General features: G+C 43.5%; 1 protein-coding gene and 1 pseudogene across 1 annotated transcript in view; one reads left to right on the plus strand and one right to left on the minus strand.

Annotated features, from left to right (window-relative positions):
* Positions 1 to 1,187, plus strand: part of LOC117465590 (sodium/hydrogen exchanger 7-like) — a 47,855-nt pseudogene extending 46,668 nt beyond the window's left edge.
* The window catches only part of ube3c (ubiquitin protein ligase E3C), a 55,399-nt gene continuing 28,637 nt past the window's right edge, over positions 656 to 27,417 (minus strand). The window contains exons 17-24 of the mRNA XM_034108834.2: positions 26,418 to 26,515; positions 25,757 to 25,889; positions 20,633 to 20,880; positions 17,245 to 17,457; positions 8,311 to 8,499; positions 8,134 to 8,200; positions 6,300 to 6,430; positions 656 to 1,488 (exon numbers count right to left, since the gene is read on the minus strand). Of these exons, the coding sequence (XP_033964725.1) occupies positions 1,318 to 1,488; positions 6,300 to 6,430; positions 8,134 to 8,200; positions 8,311 to 8,499; positions 17,245 to 17,457; positions 20,633 to 20,880; positions 25,757 to 25,889; positions 26,418 to 26,515 (1,250 nt within the window). The 3' untranslated portion in view covers positions 656 to 1,317. The remainder of the gene's footprint in view (positions 1,489 to 6,299; positions 6,431 to 8,133; positions 8,201 to 8,310; positions 8,500 to 17,244; positions 17,458 to 20,632; positions 20,881 to 25,756; positions 25,890 to 26,417; positions 26,516 to 27,417) is intronic.

Below are 27,417 nucleotides of genomic sequence, written 5' to 3' on the forward strand. Positions count from 1 at the left end.
CATGATCAAACCCATAATGCATCAGCAGGACCCGGCCCATAATGCATCTGCAGGACCCAACCCATAATGCATCAGCAGGACCCAACCCATAATGCATCAGCAGGACCCAACCCATAATGCATCAGCAGGACCCAACCCATAATGCATCAGCAGGACCCGGCCCATAATGCATCAGCAGGACCCAACCCATAATGCATCAGCAGGACCCAACCCATAATGCATCAGCAGGACGGGACCCAACCCATAATGCATCAGCAGGACGGGACCCAACCCATAATGCATCAGCAGGACCCAACCCATAATGCATCAGCAGGACCCAACCCATAATGCATCAGCAGGACCCAACCCATAATGCATCAGCAGGACCCAACCCATAATGCATCAGCAGGACGGGACCCAACCCATAATGCATCAGCAGGACCCAACCCATAATGCATCAGCAGGACCCAGCCCATAATGCATCAGCAGGACCCGACCCATAATGCATCAGCAGGACCCGACCCATAATGCATCAGCAGGACCCGCTCAGTGTTCCCTAACTGGATGGTTCTATAATTACATGTCAGAGGCCATGAACCTCCAGGGAGCAGATTTCCCCCACAATGCACTTGTTCTCCTTCTCATTGCTGTAAATCACAGGAAAAAGAGACTTAAATGCAAAAAAGAAAAGTGGATTTATTCGTTTCCATACACTCTTTTTCTTTGCACCCTGTCGTTCGTCTTACCCCACGGATGATCCTCCTCACCGCCGAGGCGTCCACTCAAAAGAAAAACTGTACAAATACTGAATAAATGAATAATACAAGAGTAAACATATACATATTCACAAATCCATAATCATAGAATCATTTCCCCCCCCCCCAATTTAGTCCAGCAGAACGAGCCGCTCCACAGACGGCGCCGCGCGGTTCCTTTTCCGCAATATTACACCGTGGATACATCGCAGGATCTGGCCTCGATACACAGAAGCTCCGTCCGTCGTTATATTGCCTATTTTTGTTGTTGTTTATATATATATGACGCCACTTCCTCTTTGGTGACCATAACTCCCAGCTGACGTTGGATCACGCAAGAGAGCGGCGGGCGGCTTCTCTTGTTTTAAATTCACGCGCGTGATTAAACATTTAAATTACTTTAAAAGGATAAAAAAAAAAAAGTCTTCTCGTTGTTCTTCCGTGTGCAGGTGATCACGTCCTGGTCTTGGCACGCACACACACTCTCACACACACACACAGTAAATCAGGCAGGTCAGTGCATCATGTTTGCTTCCCCTACTCTCTCTCTCTCTTTACTCCGTCTGAAGTCGAGTGTCTGCGCTCAGCTCAGCTCGAACCCGGCGGAGGACTCGATGGCGTACAGCAGCTTGTTCCTCATCAGGTTCTCGTCGCAGAACTCGGGAAGCTTCAGGAGATTCATGCACGTGCTGGCGGTGGGAAGACGCTCCAGATCGTTGCCTCCGTGGTGGATGCAGAAGGCCGGGTACAGCTCCTGAGAGGGGGCAGACGACAGCGGTGAAAATCAGAATGGGACAAAAAAAATAGGCAAATATTGACAATGTAAGGGACGTCCTGCCGGTGTGAGAGCGACCAGGGGGGAAGCAAAAGTCCTGCCTACAAAAGCATTGGTTGATTAGCAACAAGGAGCTAATAGAGAGGCCTTCCCTTTCCTCCATGGGCCTTATGACGGGAAAAGTCTGCATTGAAGTCGATGGAGAGAGAAAGATGATCTTTTATCCCGTTTGAATCGTGCCACGAGTTACACACATGATGTTTGTCAATTTAAAAGATAATTTTGCAAGTCAAGAAAATTTAAATGTGTCGTCAAACTGTGAAGTAACCCTTTGTGTGTGAAACCGCTCGATGAACTACATCTCCCGTCCCGCACCACACATCCAGACGGCGTCACGTTGAAACATTTCACTTCTTTCTTTCAGAACGAGGCGGAAAGTATTCAAAGAGGTGGAAATCACTCCAAGTCTGGGCGCGTTGAGAGCTGCACACACAAGGGGAGTGAGTCGGTTCCTGAGAGCCAGCATGCGGGACCGGGACTCTGGGACTTGTAGTCTTTCTAGTTGCGTATTTTTCACAGTCTTATATTTCAACAGCTTTACGACAAACTGACTTTTTTGACACGGAAAGGATTTTTTAAGATTGACAAACATGTGTGTAACTCGTGGCGCAATTCAAACGGGATCAAATCAAATCAAGTTTTATTTATAGCACATTTATAAACGATGTCTGGTGGAGCCAAAGTGCTGTACATAAAATAAAAATAGCCTACAGTAGAGACACTTTACAGCAAATACAACAGCTCAGACTGTTCAGAATATCAGTATGAGAAAAACGACACCCTCTGTCCTCAGACCCTCTGTCCTTAGACCCTCTGTCCTCAGACCCTCTGTCCTCAGACCCTCTGTCCTCAGACCCTCTGTCCTCAGACCCTCTGTCCTCAGACCCTCTGTCCTCAGACCCTCTGTCCTCAGACCCTCACATCGTACAAGGAAAAACTTCCATAGAAAATCCACGGGACCGAAAGATAATCTTTCTCTCTCCATCGACTTCAATACACTTTTTCTGAAATAAGGTCCCGTGGGGCGGAAGTAGATGGGCGGGACTTCGCCTCTCTATCGTAATGATTTATATATCGATGGAGATCATAACCTTTAATTATAAGTCGATATGTTTAGAGATTGATATCAACATCAGAGACTGCACCGACCTGCAGAATGTAGGGGGTAAAAAGAACAATATTGGCTTCTGAACATGTATGTATGTATGTATGCAGGGTTGGGAGGGTTACTTTGTAAATGTAATCAGTTACTGATTACATGGCTCTGAAAGTAATCCGAATACAGTTACAGTTACGTGTCTTAAAAAAGTAACGTAATCAGATTACTTTTAGATTGCTTTCCAAACTGGGTATGTTTTGGTGAACAGGAGACACAAAAAGCAAAAGGAAACTGAACGTGTTTTTACCGTTTTAATGGCGTATCAAGAGCACGACTGAAACATCACATCTGACACGATGTAACAACATAATACACGTTTTGGGGATGCAGCTTGGGATGCGAGGAGTGAGGGACACGGCTTAGAACGGGCGTGTCGCCTTCTGTCCTGCCAGTGTTGGCAGGACATTAATTAAAATGTCTAACTCGGACTTCATTTTAAGGACATTTCGGCCAGGGGTGTAGAGCTATATTTGTTTAAGCACCGGATCGGCAAAACAGGAAAGTGTGCACCAGTCTGCCTTGATCTATGAATTCATGTCCGTGACTCTCACGGTATCTGCTGCCCACAGCTGTTTTATAGAAGGAACACCTCCTTCACTTCATGACCTCTCTGCCGCGCCAGGAGGCAGCGGGAGGGTTAGCTCCGCCTCTGAGAAGACGAGCTCGCACCGCCTTTCACGCACCGCCTTCGCTGTGTGTACCTTCAGAAATAATCATTAGTAAGGCTAAAGAGCGACCGCAGGCTGATGTGTTTTAACCGCACACACCTATACACACACGCGATTTAAACGCAGACTTCCTCCATGTTTCGTTGTTATTGTTTCATCGAGCGGACCCGCGATTTTTTTTTAAATGCTTTTTTGGTCCATCTGCGGCGGTAATGGTTTTGTGCGCTGTGATGATTCGGCTGTACCTTTAGTAATGAATATTAAATGTTGAGAGGAAATCTTTCCACCAATAATGTATTCACTTCAGGTTTACGAAAGTAACTGTAATCAGATTACTCCTTTTTCAAATGTAACGCGAGCTGAATACAGTTACTTGATTTTTGTATTCTGATTACGTAATGCCGTTACATGTATTCCGTTACAACCCAACCCTGTGTGTAGGTATGTATGTATGTATGTATGTATGTATGTATGTATGTATGTATGTATGTATGTATGTATGTATGTACCCTGCAACCGGACGACTAACTGGAGGGCGACCTCTGATTAGACTCTGCTTTCTGCCGTCCCGCTTCTACTCATTGGGTTTGTTTCTCGGATGTTTAAACCGTCTTATTGTTGAAATAGTAGAATCAATTAATTACAGATGGCAAAAGTACACACATCCTTTACTCAAGTAGAAACTACAGATACTTAAAAATACTCTGGTGAGAGTAGAAGTACTGACTAAACTTCTTTACTCAAGTAAAATTAAAGTACCCATACAGTAACTAGCAGCTGCTTTAAAGAGTACCTGACCTCCCTTTATATTAATAGAACAAGTACTGTACTTAAATACAAGTTGGAGGGACTTATACTTGGTTATTTCCATGTTATGGTAATCGTGTACTTTTTACTCGTAACAGTCTTCCAACACTCTGATACTTCTACTTTTACTTAAGTGCAAGATCTGAGTACTTCTCTCACCTCTTCCCCGTACTATTAATCATCTGCTGGTCCGAAAGAAGTATTTGTACTCCACTACTTCCCACCTCTGCTGTTAATGTCCCATCGGCCGCAGCCACGGAGAGAAATTGGACGACTAACGAGACACAGAATCCAAAGCAATGGCTGTCAAAGCCCACCGGGGGATGAATGCTAAAAGACGGACATTAAGCTAATAGGCAGAAGTATACGTTCAGGATGTCAGGCTGGCGCTCGAAAGGCATCGAGTGGGAGGTGACCCTTGGATGGGACGCTGTTAATGATCATTTCATGTTGTCGATCTGGCACTTTTTAAACCTCGTGGTGATGAGGCCACGGTTTCCATCAGCCCGCTATTTTAAAAAGTTAGCGTACACATTCAGCGTTGCGATTAAATGGCTCTTTGGGGGCTCGGCCGTAATGACCCCATTTTTCCGACAATTACCGTATTAAACTATCGTTGCTTGTTGAGACCGTGCCATTAGCTCGGCTATCATTCTGGGCCTTTCCATCATCTTTCTGAAATGGCTTCTCCTGACAGAGATATTTCTCCTCTAATGAATCCTGGGCCGTTTTCACGACAGCTAATTAAGGCTTCGCTGGCTCGGGGTCAGGAGGCCGATTTCCCCCACGAATTACCGCCCTCTCCGGCCCGAAGAGGAGACAAGGAGGGAGGGGGGGGATACATCTACACACTGGCCAAAGTCAAATTGATTAAAACGGGAGGGGACGCCGCTCTGACGCTTTTTAAGGAGAGTTTTGTTCCTTCTCTCTGCGGCAGAACTGCAATTAGGGTGTCCTAACTAATGACCGTCATAAAGAGTCCTAAAACCAATCATACGATGATTACAGCTTCTGGTTAAAACGCATCAAAAAGTCCCTAATGGCCCCGAGCAACACTTTCTGCTTTTTTCCCCTGATCTCAAACTGTCTTAAGTGTCCCACAAATCAAGTCAGGGAGAAGGTAAAGACGACGTGCTATTAGGAAATCGTTCCAGGAAGAGCAGCGGTAATGATTCAGCACCGAGAGAAAATAATGTTTAGAAGATAGAGTTCATATAACAGCTGTTTCCTGCCGTGTCACACAGGAGGCAGGAGTTTAGAAGTTCACCCTGTCCTCTCCTGCTTTAAAGAGTCCTCTCCTGCTGATGTTCAGGTGTATATCAGTATGTAGTGTCTCTACTTTAAAGAGTCCTCTCCTGCTGATGTTCAGGTGTATATCAGTATGTAGAGTCTCTACTTTAAAGAGTCCTCTCCTGCTGATGTTCAGGTGTATATCAGTATGTAGTGTCTCTACTTTAAAGAGTCCTCTCCTGCTGATGTTCAGGTGTATATCAGTATGTAGTGTCTCTACTTTAAAGAGTCCTCTCCTGCTGATGTTCAGGTGTATATCAGTATGTAGTGTCTCTACTTTAAAGAGTCCTCTCCTGCTGATGTTCAGGTGTATATCAGTATGTAGTGTCTCTACTTTAAAGAGTCCTCTCCTGCTGATGCTCAGGTGTATATCAGTATGTAGTGTATCTACTTTAAAGAGTCCTCTCCTGCTGATGTTCAGGTGTATATCAGTATGTAGTGTCTCTACTTTAAAGAGTCCTCTCCTGCTGAGGTTCAGGTGTATATCAGTATGTAGTGTATCTACTTTAAAGAGTCCTCTCCTGCTGATGTTCAGGTGTATATCAGTATGTAGTGTCTCTACTTTAAAGAGTCCTCTCCTGCTGATGTTCAGGTGTATAACAGCATGTAGTGTCTCTACTTTAAAGAGTCCTCTCCTGCTGATGTTCAGGTGTATATCAGTGTGTAGTGTCTCTACTTTAAAGAGTCCTCTCCTGCTGATGTTCAGGTGTATATCAGTATGTAGTGTCTCTACTTTAAAGAGTCCTCTCCTGCTGATGTTCAGGTGTATATCAGTATGTAGTGTCTCTACTTTAAAGAGTCCTCACCTTGAAGCCCAGCAGAGGAGGTCTTGAACAGCTGGTGACGAACCTCAGCAGTTTGCGTTTCTCTTCGTCTGTGAATCCTTCCACCACCTCCCAAAAGGTCTCGATCACTGGGTGTGTCGCCGTGTATCCGCCTGATGGAGGTGAGGGTGGAGAAAATGTTAAATATGTGACACAAAAAGCTCTATATGTGTAAATACCACCTTTGGGGAAATGGGCAAGCAAGTCTGACAAAAAGACACCATCAAGTTGTTCATAATTAGTTTAGTGGGATATGGGAGCGTACCAGTGCATGAAAGTCGCCTGTTCTGCTTCGATACTGACCATTTTTCGACAGAGAGACTATAAAGTGCATTATGGGAAATGTAGGATTTAGTTTAATAACATTTTGGGGCATACTACGGTATAAAAGTCAGGAAAAGTCACATCTTACACTTCTATTTTTCGTTATGGAAGTTCAATATTAAACTGCTTGAATAAACCTATAACGGAACGTCCACACGGTTCCGTCGCGTTGAAGCTTGCCGGTGGGCGTGTCTGGCGCGCGACCAACAACCAATCACATTAATCTCCCGCCCCGGACACACAAGCACACGGTTTGATTGGCTAGCGCTTGTACTGGCACATTTCATTTCATTTTTATTTGTCCCGCTCATGGTACGCAAAACCAAATGTACAATAATTGCTACAAAACATGACTCTACCATTGAGCGAAAAGGAGCAGGGAGAAGAATAAAATCGTATACTAAATAAATACAAATAGATGGTCTGCCCTTCATAATAATAATTTTTTTGTCCACAGCCAAACATAACAGTATCTTAGGACACTAAGAGAAACACACAAAAAAAATACTTATTTCCCACTTGACGGTTAACGGAAAGAAACGAAACAACACCAAAACATCACATGTATAAGGAAACGAAACCATATGATTTGATTGGCTGGCGCTTCCGTCGACGCTTGAAAAGTTGAACTTTTCTCAACTTTCGAGCAACGGAGGCAAAGCGTGACGTCGCCCCATTGGGAAGCGTCTCCGTTGAAGCACGCGACGGAACCGTATGGTACCGTAACGGAGCGTCCACACGACAGCTTCAAAAAAAGCTTGGAACTGGGCGTGTCTGGAGCTTGGGGATTTTATTCAAGCAACACGACCAACAACCAATCACATGAATCTCCCGCCCCCGACATACAAAGCAAAAACACCCGGGGATTTTATGCGAGCAATATATATATATATATAAATATATATATATATATTGCTCCCATACAATCTCTGTCTGGTCATACAAAACCGGGTGAGTTGCTACGGCGATAGTTAGTTTCTCCTCCGACTTTTTTTGAAATATAGAAATGAACGGCGGGATATCTCTCCCAGCTTAGACGCGGTTTGATTGGCTACGGCTTCAGCTGTCAGATTTTCAGAAACGGGATTTGATTGGCTGGCGCTGGCTACTCCGGCGTCTCCGGCGTCAGAAGTTGAACATTGTTCAACTTCTGACGCCTGAGACGGCGGAGACGGACCGCTCTGCTACCCACAATTCAGTTCGGCGAAAAAGCGCGGCTACGTGACGTCACCCATTGAAAGTGAATGGGCAGATTGGAGTTTTCGACGCTGTCGACGCTGTAGTGTAGACGGGCCGTAAGGGTCTATTGGCATCACGGTTAGTTGAAATACTTTGACATCAGCTACAAAAACAAGATAATATTAATCAGGTTTCCCAGCAACAGGAATAGGATTGAAACACTGGATAGCACAGGTAAGAGGAATAACACATTTAAATGATGGTATATAATAAAATATAAACAATAGAATCCAGTGAAGCTGTTTTCCTCTACCCGAGTAGTTTGTGAAATTCTTCAGGTCATCGAGACAGATCGGCACACGAGCTCCAGAAATCAGCACCTGTTGAAGCAAAAACAACACTCTGTAAGCGGTGAAAATGTCGCAGATGCATGGGACGCTTTTTAAGGTATTTTCTGGGGACAGTTTATATATTTGTTGAGCCAGCGTACCTGTATCTCCTGCTGGTCGAACATGCGCAGCCACTCCAGGTTGACCACGTTGGCGAGGCCCTGTCTGAAGGCCAGGCAGTGGGACCGGATCTGTTTATTCAGCCGATAATCAGCCACCAGGTGGATGTAAGCGATCCGATTGGCCGTGGTCACAGGAATGTCTTTGCCCCCCATCTTCAGCTCCACCACCTGCGACGAAACACAAGACGTTTTTCCACAGATTGACGATGAATTGTCCTTTTGCTCAAGAAAGTTTCTAACTCGGTGGAATGACCCGGAGGTGGCAGCCATGATAAGAGCTGTTCAAACTCTCTAGCTCAGCAGTTCCCAACATTATGATTTGTGTGGAAACATTTTCATAATTACGATCTTTTCCTTTCTCTTTCTCGATCCTCCTTAGCAACGGTCATTACAGTCCTTGACAGCGGTCTGTTTTACTGGATTAACAACGTGTCACATGTTCTGAATCGACCAATCGGTATCAGTATTCCTCCGTATCGTTTATGGTTGAATGTGGGCCACGAATTTTTTTTAGGTTTTAGGTTGGGAACCGCTGATCTAGATAATAGGAAAGGAGCTTCAATACTTCCTTTATTATCTCCTTAGCGATACACTGGAGCATCCTTTAGGCAAGGAAAGGAGCTAATGCTGTCCCACAGGTGATTTTTTTTTTGCATATTCAACTACGATTTAGTTTTCCATGTCCTAATTCCAAATCCTATTCTTACAGTAGCCATGAGTGATGAGCAGGTCAGCGGTTTCTAGCACTCAAACCCACCTAACCCGTTAACAGCTGCAGCTACACCCACATTTCTTCTGCTTCTTGCTTAGTATGTATCAGATCATGCGTATCGTTGTGTGTCTTGGCGGCAGAAAGAGAGAGGTGGATTTCATTCAATCACTGGAAGGTAATTAAAATGTTTTCGAAGAGCACTCTGATTAAAGGCACGGCTCGTGTGTGTGTGTGTGTGTGTGTGTGTGTGTGTGTGTGTGTGTGTGTGTGTGTGTCTGTGTGTGTCTCTGTGACTGTGTGTGTGTGTGTGTGTGTGTGTGTGTGTGTGTGTGTGTGTGTGTGTGTGTGTGTGTGTGTGTGTGTCTCTGTGACTGTGTGTGTGTCTCTGTGTGTGTGTGTGTGTGTGTGTGTGTGTGTGTGTGTGTGTGTGTGTGTGTGTGTGTGTGTGTGTGTGTGTGTGTGTGTGTGTGTGTGTGTGTGTGTGACTGTATGTGTGTGACTGTGTATGTGTGTGACTGTGTGTGTGTGTGTGTGTGTGTGTGTGTGTGTGTGTGTGTGTGTGTGTGTGTGTGTGTGTGTGTGTGTGTGTTGTGTGTGTGTGTGTGAGACTGTGTGGTGTGTGTGTGTGTGTGTGTGTGTGTGAGACTGTGTGTGTGTGTGTGTGAGACTGTGTGTGTGTGAGACTGTGTGTGTGTGTGAGACTGTGTGTGTGTGAGACTGTGTGTGTGTGTGAGACTGTGTGTGTGTGTGTGTGTGTGTGTGTGTGTGTGTGTGTGTGTGTGTGTGTGTGTGTGTGTGTCTCTGTGTGTGTGTCTCTGTGTGTGTCTCTGTGACTGTGTGTGTGTGTGTGTGTGTGGTGTGTGTGTGTGTGTGTGTGTGTGTGTGTGTGTGTGTGTGTGTGTGTGTGTGTGTGTGTCTCTGTGTGTGTAGTCTCTGTGTGTGTGTCTCTGTGTGTGTGTGTCTCTGTGTGTGTGTCTGTTGTGTGTGTGTGTGTGTGTGTGTGTGTGTGTGTGTGTGTGTGTGTGTGTGTGTGTGTGTGTGTGTGTGTGTGTGTGTGTGTCTCTGTGTGTGTCTCTGTGTGTGTCTCTGTGTGTGTCTCTGTGACTGTGTGTGTGTGTGTGTGTGTGTGTGTGTGTGTGTGTGTGTGTGTGTGTGTGTGTGTGTGTGTGTGTGTGTGTGTGTGTGTGTGTGTGTGTGTGTCTCTGTGACTGTGTGTGTGTCTCTGTGACTGTGTGTGTGTCTCTGTGACTGTGTGTGTGTCTCTGTGACTGTGTGTGTGGTCTGTGTGTGTGTGTGTGTGTGTGTGTGTGTGTGTGTGTGTGTGTGTGTGTGTGTGTGTGTGTGTGTGTGGTGTGTGTGTGTGTGTGTGTGTGTGTGTGTGTATGTGTGTGACTGTGTGTGTGTGACTGTGTGTGTGAGTGTGTGTGTGTGTGTGTGTGTGTGTGTGTGTGTGTGTGTGTGTGTGTGACTGTGTGTGTGAGACTGTGTGTGTGTGTGTGTGTGTGTGTGTGTGTGTGTGTGTGTGTGTGTGTGTGTGTGTGTGTGTGTGTGTGAGACTGTGTGTGTGTGAGACTGTGTGTGTGTGAGACTGTGTGTGTGTGTGTGTGAGACTGTGTGTGTGTGAGACTGTGTGTGTGTGTGTGTGTGTGTGAGACTGTGTGTGTGTGTGTGTGTGAGACTGCGTGTGTGTGTGTGTGTGTGTGAGACTGCGTGTGTGTGTGTGTGTGTGTGTGTGTGTGTGTGTGTGTGTGTGTGTGTGTGTGTGTGTGTGCGTGCGTGTGAGTTTCACTGTTCCTAAATATAGCGGGAACATCTGCTCCAGTTTCATTTGGCCTCCACTTCCCTTCTCATCAGCTTTAGAGCAGTTAGCATTTATAAAAGCTCTGTGTCGGACGTCATGACAACTGACTACATATTCACTTTTCCAAAGCAGTTCACGTGCATTAAATGTGATCTATTATGTGTGTTTTACGTATTTAATAATCTCTTCTACAACTATGAGTTAGTAGCTGTGGGAGAAAATAAGCTTTTGACGTTTGCATCAGTTTTAAACATTTTGCAAAATAACGAATATACAGGAATAAATAAAGAGAAATTCAGCTCGAATACAAATTATGGTACCACTTTACAATAAGACTACCCTTATAACATAGTTTTCATACATCAACACAGGCTCAGTATTTGGCAAAAGGACTAAGCCTTATATTGGCTACGAGAGAGAATCAACTCAGTGAGCAACAGATACCAAGGATGCTAGCTGATGAAGGAGACGAAGTAAGCTAGGTAGCCAATATAAGGTTTAGTCATCTTGCCAAATAGTGAGCCTGTGTTGATGTAGAAGACAAAGTAAGCTAAGTAGCCAATATAAGGCTTAGTCATCTTGCCAAATAGTGAGCCTGTGTTGATGTAGAAGACGAAGTAAGCTAAGCAGCCAATATAAGGCTTAGTCATCTTGCCAAATAGTGAGCCTGTGTTGATGTAGAAGACGAAGTAAGCTAGGTCGCCAATATAAGGCTTAGTCATCTTGCCAAATAGTGAGCCTGTGTTGATGTAGAAGATGAAGTAAGCTAAGTAGCCAATATAAGGCTTAGTCATCTTGCCAAATAGTGAGCCTGTGTTGATGAAGAAGACGAAGTAAGCTAGGTAGCCAATATAAGGCGTCGTCATCTTGCCAAATAGTGAGCCTGTGTTGATGAAGAAGACGAAGTAAGCTAAGTAGCCAATATAAGGCTTAGTCATCTTGCCAAATAGTGAGCCTGTGTTGATGAAGAAGACGAAGTAAGCTAGGTAGCCAATATAAGGCGTAGTCATCTTGCCAAATAGTGAGCCTGTGTTGATGAAGAAGACGAAGTAAGCTAAGTAGCCAATGTAAGGCGTAGTCATCTTGCCAAATAGTGAGCCTGTGTTGATGAAGAAGACGAAGTAAGCTAAGTAGCCAATATAAGGCTTAGTCATCTTGCCAAATAGTGAGCCTGTGTTGATGAAGAAGACGAAGTAAGCTAGGTAGCCAATATAAGGCTTAGTCATCTTGCCAAATAGTGAGCCTGTGTTGATGTAGAAGACGAAGGTAGCTAGGTAGCCAATATAAGGCTTAGTCATCTTGCCAAATAGTGAGCCTGTGTTGATGTAGAAGTAATAATAAGTAATAATCAAACTGCTCTTTATTAGTCACATTAATAATCCATTTTCTCTCTGCTGGTCAGTAACGTGTTTTTTTCTATTTTAAGAGGGATCAGTAAGGTAAGGCTACCGTGGCGGTTTGATTCAGAAGGAGTATAAGATCCCTGATGTTGAGGTGACAGAATGTTTATTTCCACTGTGTACAACATGTTATGAGGGACCCACAATCTATCTTTATGCAAGGGATAATGTGCAGCGAGGCGGTCTCTATGGGGAAAAGAACACCTGCATCTCGATCCCTCTGCAGGTGGTACTTTAACTATATTTTAATGCTAATACTTTTGTACTTTTACTTGTAACATTTTGAATGCAGGACTTTTTATTGTAACCGAGTATTCCTACACTCTGGTACTTTTACTCAAGTACAAGATCTGAACTTCTCCCACCTCTGACAGTAAATCCTGAGTGGTTACCAAAATAAAGGTAACCAAAAAAGGTTATTTTAATTTCACAAATCCTGCACTCAGCTTTGCTTTCTCCAATATCTTTGAAAAGCAGCCAGACGCTGCTTATTTTTTCGGTTTTCGCAAATTTCTTGACTTTTTCCGACGCACTTGCATTAAATCCGTCTCCCCGTCGCTCTGTGCAACTGGCCTGTCCCACTACACCTGCTGTGCCCCCCACCCTTCTTTCACATAATGGTATGATCCTAGTGTGTCCTTGCATATGATTGGCCGCATGGTGGCCCAGCTAAATAAAGTCCCGCCCCTGCCTGCAAGGTTTCTCAGCAAGAGTAGGAGCGGCTGGAGATTCTGCTCTCCCCGACGGGAGTCTGCTCTTCTAGCGGCATCTCGCGATCGGCGTGTTGGAGACCTCGGAATTAAATGATCAAGTCACCTCAAGTCAGAAGGCTCGAGTCCAAGTCGAGTCCCGAGTCATTGGTGTTCAAGTCCAAGTCGAGTCGCAAGTGTTTTGTGATTTTGTCAAGTCGAGTCTCAAGTCATCAAATTGGTGACTCGAGTCTGACTCGAATCCAAGTCATGTGACTCGAGTCCACACCTCTGCCAAATAGTGAGCCTGTGTTGATGAAGAAGACGAAGTAAGGTAGGTGGCCAATATAAGGCTTAGTCATCTTGCCAAATAGTGAGCCTGTGTTGATGTAGAAGACGAAGTAAGCTAGGTAGCCAATATAAGGCTTAGTCATCTTGCCAAATAGTGAGCCTGTGTTGATGTAGAAGACGAAGTAAGCTAGGTAGCCAATATAAGGCTTAGTCACCTTGCCAAATAGTGAGCCTGTGTTGATGAAGGAGACGAAGTAAGCTAAGTAGCCAATATAAGGCTTAGTCATGTGGCCAAATAGTGAGCCTGTGCTGATGAAGGAGACGAAGTAAGCTAGGTAGCCAATATAAGGCTTAGTCATCTTGCCAAATAGTGAGCCTGTGTTGCTGTATGAAAACTATGTTAGAAATGGTTTATAAATGGTTCTTAATGATTAATAAAGTGTTTACAACCTAATTCAACTGTGACCGGTTGCTTGCCAAATAGAGAACCCACATTTATCTGTACTGCTAAGCCTTATATTGGCTACCTAGCTTCCTTCGTCTTCGTCATCAGCCAGCCAGAGTTCCCGTTAGCCGGTAATTTCCGGACTATGACCGGTAAAATATGCTGAAGACCGGCAAATCTAAATGTCTCCGGTCAAAGTGTCCGGTCAAAATAATTTCCCCTTAGCGCAATACCGCGTCAGCTGCGCCACTTATGTGACAGACAAGAAGAGTCAACTCTAATGTCTAACACTTAATGTGGAGAAAGAGATGTCCTGTGTGGGTTGATTGTGCGTTGATCTGTTGGTAATGCCTCGGGGTTCCGGTGGGCATGTAAACGAATGCATAATGCTGTGCTACACTTTGCGACCTCACCCGGTTGCATAGCGACACTTATTGTTTAGGTGTCTTTTAATAAGCAGGTAGTCATATCATTAGCTAGAACTAGCTGGATCTGATCGATATGGACATAAACGCGAGTCTAATCTGACGGGAGAGAGAGATCAGCTGCTGCCGACGAGTCGACACGCAGCTCTGCATCACATGCAGCGGTGAGCGGACAACACACTTCAGGTTAGAATATCACACGTAGCTATTTTAATTACCTCTCAAGCTACAGAAACTAGCTATAGATATGTTTAGTTTTACTGTTATCCCCGTGTTATTATAAGTTACTGAACACTTTTGAATAATGTAGTTAATCTACTATAATTAGTTTGTTAAATATCGAATCATTTCAAACTTTAACGGGAACTCTGCAGCCAGCATCCTTGGTATCTGTTGTTCACGAGTTGATCCCCCCTTCCATCTTGATGTTTCTTGGCATCTCTTACGACCATTTATTTACGAGTTACTAACATTTATAGTTGCCAAAAGGGAGCCTTGTTGTAAAGTGTGAAACACATTAATGAGTTACTACCATTTCGAATTAGGCTTAGATTAAAAGTCTGCATTGAAGTCGATGGAGAGAGAAAGATTATCTTTTATCCCGTTTGAATTGTGCCACGAGTTACACACATGATGTTTGTCAATCTAAAAGATCATTTTGCAAGTCAAGAAAATTAAAATGTGTCGTCAAACTGTGAAGAAACACTTTGTTTGTGTGAAACCGCTCAATGAACTACATCTCCCATCATGCACCACACACCCAGACGGCGTCACGTTGAAACATTTCACTTCTTTCTCTCAGAACGAGGCGGAAAGTATTAAACGAGGTGAAGTCTGGGCGCGTTGAGAGCTGTGCACACACAAGGGGAGTGAGTCGGTTCTGAGAGCCAGCATGCGGGACCGGGACTCTGGGACTTGTAGTCTTTCTAGTTGCGTATTTTTCATCGTCTTATATTTCAACAGCTTTACGACAAACTGACTTTTTTGGAAATTATCTTTTAACATTGACATCATGTGTGTAACTCGTGGCACAATTCAAACGGGATGGAGAGATACTCTTTCTCTATGGGCGGGACTTCGCCTCTTTATGTAAGAGAATTACTGAAACTTGTATAATGAATACAGAACATAACGCAGCACAAAGCACACCCTCAAAAAACCCTTGAGACGGCTTCTGTGTTTCAAGAAGAGATATGGCGTTAATACAAACATTAATACGCCTCACAAAAGATACTTAATGCGCTGATATTGGATTAAATTGCATTATAAGTATCTCTTATTTGGTGCACTTGATGCGCGGACAGGTAACCCTCTCATGTCAGGGGTTCTTTCCCCTCCACAGCACAGTGTGCTAATGTAAGAGAATGACTGTCCTTATCTTGCTTGCTTTGGCCATATCAGGAGGGCGAATGCGGGCCAGTCTGCTCCCGACTCTGTGCCTAATCTCTCGCAAATTGTTTTCCCTATCATGTTTGCGAATGACCGGGAGGGCTCTATTGTACCCGGATCGTTTCAGGGCTGTTGTTTGAGAAGAGCTAATAAGACGCGTTAGAGCAAACAGGATAATGCAGCTCTGAGAACAGGTGACTCAAAGTGTTGCCGGGCGGATTCTCTCCACAAGCCGTGAGCTTGAGAGGACAGTACGTGCTTAAGAGCGACTCGCTGCAGCCGTCAGGCGTGTTTCACATTGTTTGTTTGGGTCAACAGAGCTAACGGCGACATTGGGAACGTGCTTTATCTCTCTGTGAGCGCTGAAGAGTGGCACATCGTGAGGGAAGTGAATTATTAACGAGTCAAAGAGGAGAAAGGAAGCGGTAGAAATAGAGATGGGACAATAAAGGCGATTCTAAACCAACGTCAACACCTATTTAAGTGCTGTAGCAAACCATCTAGTGGGAAAGGATTTATAAACGGGTTATAAAAGTAGAAGTACTGACTAAACTTCTTTACTCAAGTCAAAGTAAAGAGGCTTTGAAGTGTACTTCAGTAAAAAGTACCCATAGCTAGCAGCTGCTTTAAAGAGTACCTGACCTCCCTTTATATCAATAGAACAATAATGTCATTGTTAGCTAATGAATGTTTCCATGGTGACCAACAGCAACATGACAACGTTTCCATTGGTCCCTCTTCTTTAGAGAAGACCAGGAAGTGATGGATACACGGATCGTGTTCCAACCAATAGGCACGCAGTGACTCTGAAGAATAATGACCACGCCACTACACACATTCAGACTAAAGGAACCAGCTGTTTGGGAAATGAGAGAAGTAGAAAGTACAAGTATTTGAGTTCAACATGTGAGAAGTAGAAAGTACAGGTATTTGAGTTCAACATGTAAGAAGTAGAAAGTACAGGTATTTGAGTTCAACATGTGAGAAGTAGAAAGTACAGGTATTTGAGTTCAACATGTGAGAAGTAGAAAGTACAGGTATTTGAGTTCAACATGTAAGAAGTAGAAAGTACAGGTATTTGAGTTCAACATGTAAGAAGTAGAAAGTACAGGTATTTGTGTTCAACATGTGAGAAGTAGAAAGTACAGGTATTTGAGTTCAACATGTAAGAAGTAGAAAGTACAGGTATTTGTGTTCAACATGTAAGAAGTAGAAAGTACAGGTATTTGAGTTCAACATGTACGAAGTAGAAAGTACAGGTATTTGAGTTCAACATGTACGAAGTAGAAAGTACAGGTATTTGAGTTCAACATGTAAGAAGTAGAAAGTACAGGTATTTGAGTTCAACATGTGAGAAGTAGAAAGTACAGGTATTTGAGTTCAACATGTAAGAAGTAGAAAGTTCAGGTATTTGAGTTCAACATGTGAGAAGTAGAAAGTACAGGTATTTGAGTTCAACATGTGAGAAGTAGAAAGTACAGGTATTTGAGTTCAACATGTGAGAAGTAGAAAGTACAGGTATTTGAGTTCAACATGTGAGAAGTAGAAAGTACAGGTATTTGAGTTCAACATGTGAGAAGTAGAAAGTACAGGTATTTGAGTTCAACATGTGAGAAGTCAAAGTAAAAAGTCGTCAGAAAAAGTAAAGTACTGATACCAGAAACATGTACTTAAGTACAGTAACAAAGCGTTTGTACTCCACTACTTCCCACCTCCAAATAACCAGCCATCAGTGCCTTCACCCCACCCTGTTTTGGTTACCTGAGCTTCTCCCAAGTCGTTGTTGACGATGGTGAAGTTGAGGCCGAGCTCCTCCACGTCTTCCTCGTAGCTCTTGAGGAAGAGCAGATTTCGGTACATCTCCGGGTCCAGAGAGGCCAGGTGGTGGATGTCCACCTCGGCACTCGTTCCCAGGAGTTTGGACAGGAAGAAGCCGGCGAACGGCAACTCCACCAGCATGTTCTCATACAGCGCCTGCAGGGAGAACACATGGCCGTTCACTGAAGGACTCTTCCCACAGACATCAGAAGGAGAAAACACTGCGAGCTTTGAAAGAGAGATTGTTTATTGCTTGAAAAACAACACTTTCAGACAGGTGGATTCAGGTGCAGCCAAACGGGATTTATTCAACACTTGGTACAGGTAGACAAAACAAATCCTCCCTCTTTTGGTCTTCTTTTCAAGGATTCAAGGCTTTTATTGTCCTTTGTACATAGCTACAGTGTAGATATATCAATGAAAGTATCAGGTCACAGACTCCTCCTACAGTGCAACACAATAAAATAGTGACTATACATCAGCTTCTCCTACTATCCTATTTCTTAATATACTATCTGTTGCAATCAGGGTCACAGGGACATGTTCCTAATATCCTCTTAAAGTTTATTTTGATTTAACAGTTGCTGTGTGTGTAGCTTTGCTTAATACGTTCGACATCTGGTACGATACACTGATCTTATTCTACTACGTAGCCTCAAATACTTGCATTATAAGAAGTGATAAGATGGCGTATCTGTTCACATCAGAGTGACTGAAAGCAAAACACAATCCATCTAAAAACCCACCAGCTCTTTCAAACTTTGAAATGCCAATTCTCACCTTGACCTCCAATGCCATTAAGAACCAGGTGACTCATAAAACCCAGAGCTAATGTACTGGAAGAGTCCGAAAGAAGAGCCGGCTGCTGGAGGCATTAAAATATACGGGTCCTTATAAATGATAGCGCTAAAAACCCTGACCGCATCAGCTAAATGGATTATAAATCTGGAGCATTTCCATAATGCATGCATCTTAAACACACACACACACACACGCGCATAAATCACGGCTGTTTTCTAAACACAGGTTAATTGCGCAACTTCAAACATTGTCTATTTTTTATGCAAAATAATCCACTTAGTATTTCGCCGCTCGTTTCAGACCATATGCTCCGCCTGGCCCCTCGGAACCTATCAATAACACTTATGCCGGGAAGAGGCAGCGATAAGTATATGGGAAAAACCTGTAGCCTTATTTTTTCAATGCCACTTACTTTATTTATGAGTGTTTATTGCCAGAAATTGTGCCAAAATGAGTCGTGGGGGCTGCAGAGAATTAATTATCATGGCCCGGGCCTTTTTTAATATAAGTGAGTGCAGTGGCAAAGCAATTAAAGCAGATCGCGGCACCATCAGGTGGAGAAACCGCCAGCTCCACTGCAGGTGCGTTCTGTTAGCTGCCAAATACACGGCTTAATTTACAGCATTAAGAATCAATAAAATTATAATGCCTTTAAAACGCATCTCTATTAATAAAGTGGGCCGATCTCACGGTGAGAGGAGGAGGAGGAGAGAAAACTTTCCTCACCCTCACAGTTTACGGAGTTGAGAGGCCAGTGCTGATGAGGTGGGAGGTTTTCTGCTAACGAGACACGAACGAGGCACAAAGGCGGGTCATATCACATAACGAGACGCCAGATTTGGTGAAAAAACATGTCGGAAATCACTCCCGTCGCAATTAAATTAGCCTGGAAGCACGGAATCCGAGAAACACCATTTGAGGCTTAAATCTTGCGGCCTGTCAGCGGGTCAGACAAGCGAGGAAGAAGGATGACGAGCGGTCGCTATTCTGATGTCCAATCCCATTTCAGTGAGTACCCCAGACAAGCCACTCCTGCCTGTAATACATCACCTCCACAACAATGGCACGCGTCGGACATTAATTAACAATATTAATCTCCCGTGTCCTTTGAGCCGCAGCAGTGATGCAATCCCAATCCATACAAAGCACTGCCTTTTCTCCCGGCAATAACCGCACTAAACAAATATCAATACGCCTCTCAAACGGCCACTCAAACGTCCATTTTTATGGAGAAAGGGGGAACTTAAGGAAGGGTTAATTGAAAGTCAAATTCAAATTAATTTCCCCTCTCCTAATTGCCTGAACCATTAGCTATTGAGAGCGAGTGGGGGGCTGCTGATTGATCGCTTCTCACTTGTGGAAAATACAGAGAAGAGGATGATCTGATAAGTGGACCGGGCCCATCTTGAAGAGAACCTGGATGCTACGGACTGTAAAACAGATCAAAATGCTATTACCACATGCTTTGAGCGCTTATTTATGTCCTGTCTGTGAGGCCGGGCTGATTTAGTGCCGGCCGAATGCAATCACCACACAAACAAGAGGTAGGAATCATCGGCTAATGGACGCCCTAATTGAGAGGCGACCGCTTGTCATGAGGTAATTCTTCTCCGGGTTGAGATGCGGTGGAAAAAAGGCATCTTGATAAACAATCACTAGCACATGCATTAAGGATGATTTAGAAACATTAGGCCCTAATAAATAGTGCCATCAGAGGAAGAGAGACGACAGGAAAACAATGCCGTCAACAGATTATGCTAAAGGGTAATTAAAGAAACCAAAGCTTGCATCAGTGCCAGGTTAAAGTTCGGAAACAAATGACGGCAATTCCTCCGAAACATCGTGAGCTTCTGGAACACAACAACCTCTTAGTGAGCAGACGCAGCGACATTGACTGCTATTGATCGGTGTTGACCGGTCCGACGCTTTTTCAACAGATAATAATGATAATCAAATGTATTTGAATAGCACCTTTCGTGCACAAAGCAGCTTTACGAAGCGCTTTACAGAACAAGAAGAAAACACAACACAATATTACAATTATTAATATAACTATTGAATAATCCATTACTTGCACAATAATATCCTGCATTATATTTGTTACTGGAAAGTTGTATTTCCACAAGTATATTATCCACGTCCACATGTATATATATTTTTCTTTTAACTTTTAATGCTATTTTATTTCAGAAATATTTTTGGACTGTTTATTTCTTGTGTCTTAATTTCTATTATGTACATTGCCTTGTTTTTTATGCTGCTGCAATGTAAACATTTCCCATTTGGGATCAATAAAGTAATTATCTATCTCTCCCTCTCTCTCTCTCTCTCTCTCTACCTACCTACCTACCTACATCCATCCATCCATCCATCCACCCATCCATCCATCCACCCATCCATCCATCCATCCAACCACCCAACCATCTATCCATCCAGCTGCTGTGATGCAAGTCAAATGTCAGACTTGATCTGACCGTTAAAGTATTATCGTATCGTATCTTGTTGGAACATGGGAAGAAATGAGGCTTACCTTTCCGAGGATCCTGCCCAGGAAGTAGTAATGTCTGGTGAAGGACTCTCCCATCAGCATCTCTGCGGCGGGGTTAGAGTACAGCAGACCCTCGTTGGTGGTCTTAAAGAAGCCCTGGTTGGGGTTGAAGCCAGATTTAAGGAGTTCGTTGAGAAACTCCCGGAAGATTCCACCTCCATCGATACCGGCCTCGTCCAGACCGTGAGCGTTCAGAAGATGGACTCTGACCCTTTTCTTCAGGTCGGGTTCTGATGAAAAGACACAAAGAGGAGGGACTTATAAGCTATGTGGTTAACACAAGCTGAAGAGATCTTTACTCTAAGGCATAAAATATGTCTGTATGTACGTTTTAAAACAGCGGTTGTTTACAAGTGTCTAAATGAGACGACTAAACCTCATCACCCCAACATTAGCCACCTTTAGCTTAGCAGTGGTGACGTGAAGTCATGTGACCGAGCTGTAGTTCCTTTATAGCCCAACATTAGCCGCCTTTAGCTTAGCGGTGGTGACGTGAAGTCATGTGACCGTGCTGTAGTTCCTTTATAGTCCAACCTTAGCCTCCTTTAGCTTAGCGGTGGTGACGTGAAGTCATGTGACCGTGCTGTAGTTCCTTTATAGCCCAACATTAGCCTCCTTTAGCTTAGCGGTGGTGACGTGAAGTCATGTGACCGCGCTGTAGTTCCTTTATAGCCCAACGTTAGCCTCCTTTAGCTTAGCGGTGGTGACGTGAAGTCATGTGACCGTGCTGTAGTTCCTTTATAGCCCAACATTAGGTTTTACCTCGAAAATCATAAAGTGGTGTTAATATGTGGAAATTAGCCTGCTATTGTGTGACATCACGATGTAACACTCAAGCTCCTATTGGCTAGCGCTCCAACACTGTATGTGATAGGCCAAGGGGGCGGGACATCTCTAAGCTGTTGACCAATCACAACAGAGGCTGATACAGTGTGTACATTTAAGGTTGTAAAATAATATAACGTTTCTAATTTAATCAGATCATCAACCTGCTATATTTGCAATTACAGACGTTTTATTCTACTTTATTTTGATTAAACCAGAATGATGTCTCAGTATCAAAGCAGACAGTAGCTCATAAACAAGTGTGAAAACACACCGTAAAACTATGAGTAAGAGCACATGACGTATATCCCCAACAGTCGAGTCATTGTAAGGTTGGAGAAGCAGAGAGACTGTAAGAAACGACATGTGAGAAGAGGGGATACGAATAAACATGGATCAATAAAATGCATTGCCTTTTCCCAAATCAGTCGAGGTCAATCATTATCAGTTTATGCTCAATATCTCGAACTGTTGGCATCATCTAAAATGTTGTTATTGACCTCCCTTTATCTTTTACTAATGGCGCTTTTCTGCTGCCGGGCCTCGCTCGGCTTAGTACGGTATGGTTAGTGCTAGATCGTATACCTCCTGGGTTTTAGGCGGCGGAAGTGACGTAATCGTGGATGAGAAGCGAAACGTCGGAAACTTTTGCAGCAACTGACAGCACATCTGGTGGTAAGAGTAGACACATTTCATTTCATTTTGCATGGGCTCTCCGCGACTCTGGAGTCCTGCAGGAATCCGGAGGACAGTGAACCGGAGTGAGAGGGAGCACACTCGTAAAAAATCTCCATATTTTCTTCCAAAAGTTTATTATCCAAAGCATCGAACACCCCCCTCTATTTACATGTAATGGTTTGGTCCTGCCTCCAAACGCTGTGCGGCACCGTCCCTTTCTAGCAGAGTGAGAGCATGTGAGCAGGGATGCTAGTACACTTACGTGTGCACGATGTCTCAACGACTAACAAAGTCAGGCTTTCAAGAAAGAAGAGAAAGGAGAGAAAGACAAGAGAGAGGGACTAAAGGGCGACAGTATGTCACCCAGTTTTTCAAAATAAAAGGTGGGTGTGGTCCATGAGTGGTGGAAATTAGTCTGTTAGCTAAGCGTAGTCCATTGTAAATAATAATTGTAATATTTTGCTGACATTAAAGGTGGGGTAGGTAAGTTTGAGAAACCGGCTCGAGATACACTTGTTGTTATATTCCATGGAATGCTCTTAACATCCCGATAGCAATGAATATCTGAAGTGCTTTGAAGCCGTGGCGCTGTAAAAAGCACGACCAATCATCTGAGCCGGCTAAAGTAACTGGACGGCCTACCTGCCTGTCAGCCTTCCATCGGGGCACACACTGATCTCGTGCCCTCATTGGTCATGTGCGCGTTCGTGTGTGTTGGAGGAGGGGCTCTGTGAGGAAGTGGCAGATTTGTTCCGGTTGTGTATTTTCAAATTCAAAAATTTCAAAATGACCTACCCCACCTTTAAGTACTGTTAATATCTTCACAGAAAATTCAGAGGTTTTTCATTTCACTCCTCTTTTAGCTGACATTTAATAAATGCAGGTACATTTTAGCAGCTATTCACTAAACCAGTTGTCCCTCCCCAGGACCAACAGATCCATCTTTAGGCTCCGCAGCCCCCCCCCCCCATAATGCTTTGCAGTCTTGCCATGCTGTCCATTGAAAGCCAGTTGGCTAGAAAGCTGGGCTTCAAGGACTTGATCAGTGACTTTGCAGAAGGCTAGGCGCTGGGCTCTTGGTGAGTAAGGCTGAGCCAGGGCTCGTATAACTGTTGAAGGGCAAGGCTATGGTAACGGTATTGGATCACGACACACACGATGCATGATGAGAAAAAGACTGAGAACAGGCTTTGATTTAGCACCATCAGGCCTTTTCACTTCCATTTCTGTTTTGTTGTCCGTTTACACTTTAATACCCGTTTATTTTGTAGTTGGTATATTTAATTAAAAAATCTGCTGCTTATGTTTTTTTTGTATATAGCATTTTATAAATGATAATATTGGTGTTAATGTTAATTTTATTTTAATTTAAGAGGTCATGTATATTTAAGTTATATTTATTTTGATTTTTGAATACAAATTTTTATTAAAAAGGCATGTACTCCATAAAAGATGAATATTGAGGTTTATTGTCAGGAATGTTAGTGTTATATAAAATAGTGAATTCTACTGCAGCAGAATGTTGCCCGTCTGCACAGTGTTATATGTTCACCGCTCAGTGTCAGTACATATTGTGCAGTTAGTATTGAACTACAAGATAGATGCAAGCCTGTACAGGTAGAGTTATTTAAATGAGTGGGTTGGGTTCTGCAGGTGTGGTGACAGCATTGTGCTTGGTTGGCCTGGCCTGGTGGTGGGGCCCAATGTGATATCTTTTCATGGGGCCCAAAATCTCTTGGGGCGCCCCTGGTTTAGCAGACTCGGCCCGACTCAGCCCGGTTGTTGGCCCGGAAAGAACCTCGATTTTGGAGAGCCAGAAAAACTGTGAAAAAGTACCCGTTAGCCGGAACTACGCCGAGTGGAAACGCTACCAGAAACGGCTTAAACCGCGCTGTAGTGGAAATGCGCCATAAGACTCCCGCACTGCTAACCATTTGATTACATTTTATTACACTGTATTTTAATATTTACATTTCTAATTTCAGAGAGTTATGCATATGATTCACGACTAAGGCAAGCTTTAATATCTGAAATATTTCCCAAGAAATTATCTGATTATTCGTGTAAATAGAGAAAATTTATTTGAAAAAATGTAAATATATAAAACCAATACCACTTAAATATAACAACAAACATTTTGCAAGAAAGCCCCTTTTTTCCTGACCCGCAGAATATTCAAATCAAATCCTATAAAAGGTCATCTTTCAGAATAATTAATGTACAGCGATAAATCAGAGCAGCCATAACTTATAGACACATAAATGATAGATCATGTCTTCAGCCCAGGTCTCCTGCTACTCCTTTTAATCAGATTGCCCCTACCGGAGTGCCCTTTCACATTTAAACACAAAAGAGGTGACTTAAAATAATTGATTCTGCTTTTTATGTGCTCCATTATAATAATCGCAAGCACGATTATGCTTTACTGAAATTCAATACTCTGCACGAGGAGATCTTCATCTTTACTTCCATATTCAAAGATTCAAATCAAAAGGTTTTATTGTCATATGCTCAGCAGCTACAGCGGAGAAATGGCAATGAAATTCTTCTGACCTGAGCTCCTCCAACGATGCAACATATAATAAAATACTAAAATTGTAAAAAATAAGTCTATATACATGTAAGTAGATTATGATGTGTACAAGAACAGAATATGAAATTAAATAATGCAAATTAAGAGCTTCCTCCCCTAAGGCACTACTAAATACTGTTAAAGGGGACCTATCATGCAAAATGTCTTTTATACTTCCCGGTGTTTCGGGGAACTCACGCAGCGTCAGGAAATAAAGCCTCTCTCTTTTCCTCCGTACCCAAATCTCTAAAAACGGGGAACAACGGAGCTGATCCAGATTTGCGTCCGATATGATGTGATATCTGAAATGTGGACCCACGGGCCAATCAGAAACGTTGCTATCAGAAACAATGCCCGACTGTTTTGGACGTAATATGGTCGGTGTGTACATTAGCATCGCTAACACTCAGAGCTAACCTGTGCTGGAGAGCATGTGTGTGAAGAAGCAGGAAGTAGAAAGGAACTCACCGTGTGGTATAACCGGCAAGAGAGAAAGCCTTTGAGCTCCAGACTGTTTCAGAGAGAATCCTTGCGTTTCATCACCGCAGCATTTTAGACAGTATCTGCCAGGTCCCGCATGAGCCGGCATAAGCTCCGCCCCCTCTTATTTTAATTTTGTTCAGTTTATTTTTTATGTAGCCTTTATTTATCCAGGTGAACATCTCATTGAGACCTGTTTATACCCAGAATCAGCACTTTTGGAACAGGAAGTGAAATAGAGGGATATGAGGCGTGGCTAGAATGAATGATCTGTTTTTTATATTTCTGAAACCTATGCTATTGCCTAAAAATAGCATGATAGGTGACCTTTAATATGTACATTAATTATGTGACCATCTATGTTTCCTGTAGTGATTGAATTGCTCTTTTTACCGCACTGTTAGTGTACAGTTGTATTATTATTGTGCTGCTGCGTTTATTGTATTTCTGTAACTAAAGTCCTATCGTATCTTACTCACCGTGCTTCCTCCTCTGATGCCACGTCAATGCAGGCTTCAACACAACCAATAATGCACGTAAAGCGTTCGTACCGTTTTCTGGAGACAGTTTATCGTAGGCGTCTTCGTAGATGTAGTTTCGTCTGATTGTCACGCTGATGCCGTCGGGAAACGGACCGTCACCCTGCACGTCCCTTTTGTCGGCGTAGATTAACCTCTGGAAGATCTATGGGACAGGCGTGAGGGTCAGTGACAAATCCTCTCAGATGGAAAAGCATAGATTCTACTATACATCATTTTATTTTATGTCTTCTGTTGGTAGATTAGGGCACAAAGAAGGTGGGAAAGAGGAATTAAAGCAACAAAAGATCAACTCAAACTAAAGAAATGCACCACTAAGCAATACGAATTAAATGCAGGCAAGGGTCTTGGGCGTAGCTCCGACAAAAAAAACAAATCCTAGGGACCTTTAACCTTTCTTAAAATACTTGACACCACAAATTAGATTTTTCGAAGCTATCTCTAACATGATCCATCATTTAACTGTGTACCGATACACAAATGTATGTCATGTACCGGCTTTAAAGCAGCACCATGACGGCTAAAAGTAGCACTGACTGCTCCACATGCAAAATGGGAGGCTGATGTATAATTGCATGCATATTTCACAATAACACTTCAGCATAATCTCCTGTCTTGCAGTACTCAGTAGTAGTGCATGTTTTTGTGGTTGTGTGAGATAGCGGAGCGTTACCTTGACCCGCTCCTCGAAGGGAACCACGAAGGGCAGCTCTGTGAGGATGGCCAGATGTCTCTCTTCAGACACAGACAGCTGAGGAGGCTCCAAACCAACTGCAGGGAGACAAGTCAACATGTTGGACCGTTTACACATCAGCCTTTCCACCGTCTCAAACTACATTTTTGTATATATAGGTCACTAGAGACACTACATACTGATATACACCTGAACATCAGCAGGAGAGGACTCTTTAAAGTAGAGACACTACATACTGATATACACCTGAACATCAGCAGGAGAGGACTCTTTAAAGTAGAGACACTACATACTGATATACACCTGAACATCAGCAGGAGAGGACTCTTTAAAGTAGAGACACTACATACTGATATACACCTGAAAATGAACATCATATGTCCTCTTTAAGGGACATTGACACACATAAGATTATGTTGCTTTCTCCTCCTCACAGCCTGGTTGAGGGAAACTGTATCTGACGGCAGGTGTCCTCTGTGTTAGAGCATCATTACCTTTCTCTCTGCTCTGTAAGTAAAACCCATTTCCATCCATCACCCTTTTAATTAACATCCACCTGCCGCGCTGAATCCATTAACCTGATGTTTGTTCAGTATTAAAATCGACTGAAACCAGAAAATGCCCCAATAGCTAAACCAGCTCTTCACTCTGCGCCCACTGCAGCTCAATTATTCTGCTCAATTAGTCAATCTCATCTGCATCCCCATCAGGTTTCCATCTTTGAGGAGAAATATGGCCTCGGAGTGGTCAATACGTTGCTCATTCATCAGCCGGGCGCCTGTCCATTTAAGGAAATGAGAAAAGGCCGGACAAACACATGCACCAGATGTGGCTGAGTTCATCAGGTACTTTCACACTAATTGAATTTATCCTGTGAGTGGGGTCGGGCAGATCACACACACATTGTTATCAGCTTGTTTCACACCACGCACATATAGCTCAAAGTGAGGCGGGTGAAGCTTCGCCTGTTTCATTTGAG

The sequence above is a fragment of the Pseudochaenichthys georgianus genome, chromosome 20 (genome assembly GCF_902827115.2).
Source record: "Pseudochaenichthys georgianus chromosome 20, fPseGeo1.2, whole genome shotgun sequence".
NCBI classification, from domain to species: Eukaryota; Metazoa; Chordata; class Actinopteri; order Perciformes; family Channichthyidae; genus Pseudochaenichthys; species Pseudochaenichthys georgianus.